The sequence below is a fragment of the Arachis ipaensis genome, chromosome B10 (assembly GCF_000816755.2).
Source record: "Arachis ipaensis cultivar K30076 chromosome B10, Araip1.1, whole genome shotgun sequence".
NCBI lineage: Eukaryota > Viridiplantae > Streptophyta > Magnoliopsida > Fabales > Fabaceae > Arachis > Arachis ipaensis.
In genome coordinates, this window is record NC_029794.2 from 131,958,244 (window position 1) to 131,962,686 (window position 4,443).

A 4,443-nucleotide genomic window follows, 5' to 3' on the forward strand; every position below is an offset into this window, starting at 1 on the left:
GATTTAATAGATTTAATATAAAGAGTAAATTAAATTTTTTAAATTATAATAAGAATTTAATTTTGATACACTGATAGTATAAAATGTTATTTTTTGAGCAAAGAAACTCAACACAATACAGTGGAGCGGAACGCTAAGAAGCATAAAGAACATGTAAATACAATAAGCAGAAAATTATCCCTAGTGTTATCTCCGGCATTGCCATCAACAACAAAAGGAGTCCAAACTACACTACTCTGTATAACTGACTAATGATTTCTGGAACACCTCCTCTGCACTGCCTTCCTTACTATTGAAGATCTGTTCGTTCCTCTCTAGCCAAACATTCCAAATAATCGAGAAAAACATATGAGCCACATGTTGCGCTCTCCCTTCCTGTTAGCAACACCTGTCCAACTCTCTAAGTGTTCTTTTAGTGAATCCGGAATAGACCACAATCTCCCGAAATCAGATAGTCGTTGACACCATACATGCCAAGTAAACTTACAGCCCATAAACAAGTGGTGAATATATTCAACATCTTTGTTACCCAACACGCATATGTTATCATCATGACTAATAATTCTCAGCCTATGCAATATTTCTTTAGTATTTACTCTTCCTATCAAGGTAAACCAAATAAACAACTCCACTCGTAGCGGAACCAAGCCTTTCCAAATAGTTCTGGTGAAGCTGTAGCTAGTTATTTCCTCCGGGAGAGATTCTGACTGCATCACCTGCACAAAAGAGTTAGTTGAAAATATACATTTATTGTCGAACTTCCAAACAACTCTGTCATGCTTATCATGTGCTAGCTTAATAGGCCTTAAAGTTTTATGTAATTGGTCCACTAATTCCAACTCACATTGGTATAACTCTTGCCTCTACTGGAAGTTCCAAATCCACTCTAATCCATTCCAAAACCCACAATCCCCTATAACAGATCATTTTTTGTTTGAAATAGAGAAAAGTCTCGAAAAATTCATCTTTAGTGAACCACTTTGTAGCCAGACATCTTCCCAAAATCGAGTCCTCCTTCCATCACCCACCTCCATAGATAACCTCGCAATCATCTTATTTCTCACATTACTATCCCTGATTTGCATCTGGCAGATATCCTTCCATGAGCCCCCTCTGGTAGGTAATGTCTGAACCGATAACATCACATTGGGGTTCAAGTCATAGCAAGAGCACACGATCTTCTTCCATAAATGACACTCCTCTTTTAAAAACCGCCACCACCACTTGAAAAGAAGTGCAGTATTTCTAATCACTGCATCATCCACCCCAATCCACCCATCTTCTTAGGTGCCGAACCAACTCCCACTTAACAAGTGTCAAACCATTTCTACCTTTTTCCTTGCTTCACAGGAATCTCTTCTGCAACGATATCAACTTTTATGCTACTGCCTTCGCCATCTTATACAGGCTCAAGTAGTACACCAGCAGACTATTTAACACAAATTTAATAAGGACAAACTTACCCGCTTTATTGAGTACTTTTGCCTTCCACAAGCTGAGCTTCTCCTCAACCTTATCAATTACCGGTTTCTAAGTCCTAACTAGTCTCGGGTTTGCTCCTAAAGAAATGCCAAGATATTTGACTGGAAGGCTGACCTCCTTGCATCCCAATAAAAAAAAAACTGATAGTATAAAACGTTTTACACAGTCGTACAATTACAATAATTTTCTTAGATGATTATTCACACGGTTAATATAAAAGATAATTATTTTTGCTAATATGACTTTATGTCATTAAATACATGTGTAACGATTTTACATTGACCGTGAAACAAAGTTAAATTCTTATAATAAATACCTAATTATAAATTTTGTAAGACTACACGAACCAAATAACTAATCCTTTCCTGGATTAGTTACCAAGAGTAAGTATTTCACTTTCACAGCAAAAAAAATCAATGATTTGGTGAGCTGGTGTGACTTCCGTTTGAACAAGTGAAATAAATTTAAAATTTCACAATTCACATAATATGATAGTAAGGTAAGACCACTACCAACTTTTGTCCCTTAGTTTAAATAAATAAAGAATTATATTAAGGGGGAAAAAAAAAAGATAAGAGAGGGTATGTTCACAATTCACATAAATGTCAGCCTCTCATTTTCATCTTGCCACAAATTCTAACGACAATATCTGTCCTTGCTTGATACAAGCAATTGGAGCATAAGTCTATAAATGTACGCACGCCTATATAATATAATTTTTACAAACTAAAATAAATTAGCACACTATTTGTTATTTGATCAATAAAGAGATTTTATTAAAAGAATTATTGATAAACGAAAAAATATACCAAATAAAACATTTGTTTTTATAATTTTGCCAACTTATTAACCATTATATTTGTCATTCTAAGTTCTTAGAACAACTACAGACAACTTGAAAACCTTAAATTGAGTCAGTTTCAACTTTCAACTCTAAAAATAAAACATCTAACTCCAGTGTTAGCACATCTGAAGCTGAATTTAAATAAAACCAACAACCGAATCTTCATTAGATAATGAAATTTTATTAACAACTACTCTCAACAATTTTCTTTTTGGAAAAGTCTAGGGGCCAATAATTTTGTTAAATTCTGGCCAGCATGTAACTAGCAAAGAAAAGTGAGACATTGGATGAAATCTCACACCAATCTCACACCATTAAAACCATCATTGATGATTATTTGATGGCTACAAATCACAAAAATTGCTGGCCCTGTATAAGAATAAGATCTTTACTGTAAACAACAAAAATAGTTGTAGACAGAGGCATATCTGAGGTGAAAAAGACCAATATATCTACTTAGGCACTCTTAGCCTTATTAACACATACCACCTATTTATTATTCTTCCCCTGAAATGATCATAGCCTCTTTATTCATCAAAGTATCAAACCTCTGCAAATAAAACCATACACACAACCTTAGAACAAAAATTCAATTCAATTCTACACAGTTGAAATGCAAGGGTCACCCTACAGTTCCAGAAATCAAGATGATTCTGAGTTCAATAACACCAAGCCTAGAAGGAACTCAGCATCATATATAAGAAACATTAGAGAAGACATAACAACAACAACAACAAGGTCTTTTAGATCAAACACAACCATTTCTAGCACTGCTTCCTCACCTGGATACTCCATTAAAGGAGGTAGTATTTAGAACCATCTTTTGATTTATTTTAATTCAATTCAAGTTCCTAATCTTTATTACTTCCAAATATATATACCTAATGTTATGTTATTGTTGTTTCAGATGAAATAGATCCTTCAACTTATTCTTTCAATGCCGCTCTTAAAGGTGATTCCACGACTTGAACCTGTGACCTTGAGGTTAAAACGAGAGAGAACTAAACCGTAATTTAGTATTTTACAATATTTTGTTGAAAATTCTTCCAAAAAACTAAATGGAAAAGTCTAGGGGCCAGCAACTTTGTTAAATTCTAGCCAGTATGTAACCAGCAAAGAAAAGTGAGCCATTGGATAAAATCTCACACCAATCTCACACCATTAAAACCATTATTGATAGCTATTTGATGGCTACAAATCACAAAAGTTGCTGGCCCCTAACATTCCTCAAAATAAATTGCATAATGGTGGTCCTTCCATTGCAGCATTGCAAACAAGGTACTATAGAAGTAGCTGGGAATGCTTATCCCCAGATGGGTTTGCATTGAATTCAAAGTGGAGTGAAGCAGAGAAATATATATGCAACCCAATTTCAGGGGAAGTACCAATGGAATGCTTATCAGCAAAATCTCTTAGTGGAAGATCATTCAGAAAACCATCATCAACAATAACCACTACTATTAGAGTAGTGTCTGATCCTCTAGTTTATTCTTCAAGAGATATCCAAACAAAGCCTTCAATCTACAGCAACATACAAGAAGAAGAAGAAGATGATGATGTAGCTCTTCAGTTTCCAAATCCAGGTTCACATATATACATTTATTGGAAACAAGTTCTTTATAGTATTTTTACTTTTACTTGGTGACACTGACACAGTTCAAAACAAGTCATTTCTTTAAAATTTTTATTCAACATCATTTATCATTTGACAGCTTTTATTATAATTCTTTTCTAGAATTGTATTATTTTAGTAAAAAATGTTTTGTGTACACCAAAAATAACTATTTATATATGGGTGACTAATTTTTTGTATATATATAATATGGTTAATTTTAGTAATATTTTTAAAAAAAATACTAGTTGTAAACAAAGTGAAAATTAGTTTTTTTAGTATATTAATTTTACACTGGAAGTAATTTTAAGAGATCTTCATTTTAACAATTTCATACAATACAGATAAAGTTCGATCAATGGTATCGTTTAACTTATGTAACCTTAGATAATGAAATAAGACTTTGTCGCTGTTGTTTGTTGTTTTGTTGTTATTTTTATTATTTAGTAATTTTATGTTAAAAATTTATTAAAAAATGTTTTTAATATAAATTTTTGTGATAATA

The 4,443-nt window shown here is 32.9% G+C and overlaps 1 protein-coding gene across 1 annotated transcript in view; it reads left to right on the top strand.

The window, feature by feature from the left end:
• The window catches only part of LOC107621293, a 4,885-nt gene continuing 3,192 nt past the window's right edge, over positions 2,751–4,443 (top strand). Inside the window, exons 1-3 of the mRNA XM_016323324.2 lie at positions 2,751–3,129; positions 3,234–3,278; positions 3,592–3,909. Coding sequence (XP_016178810.1) covers positions 2,940–3,129; positions 3,234–3,278; positions 3,592–3,909 — 553 coding nt within the window. The 5' untranslated portion in view covers positions 2,751–2,939. The remainder of the gene's footprint in view (positions 3,130–3,233; positions 3,279–3,591; positions 3,910–4,443) is intronic.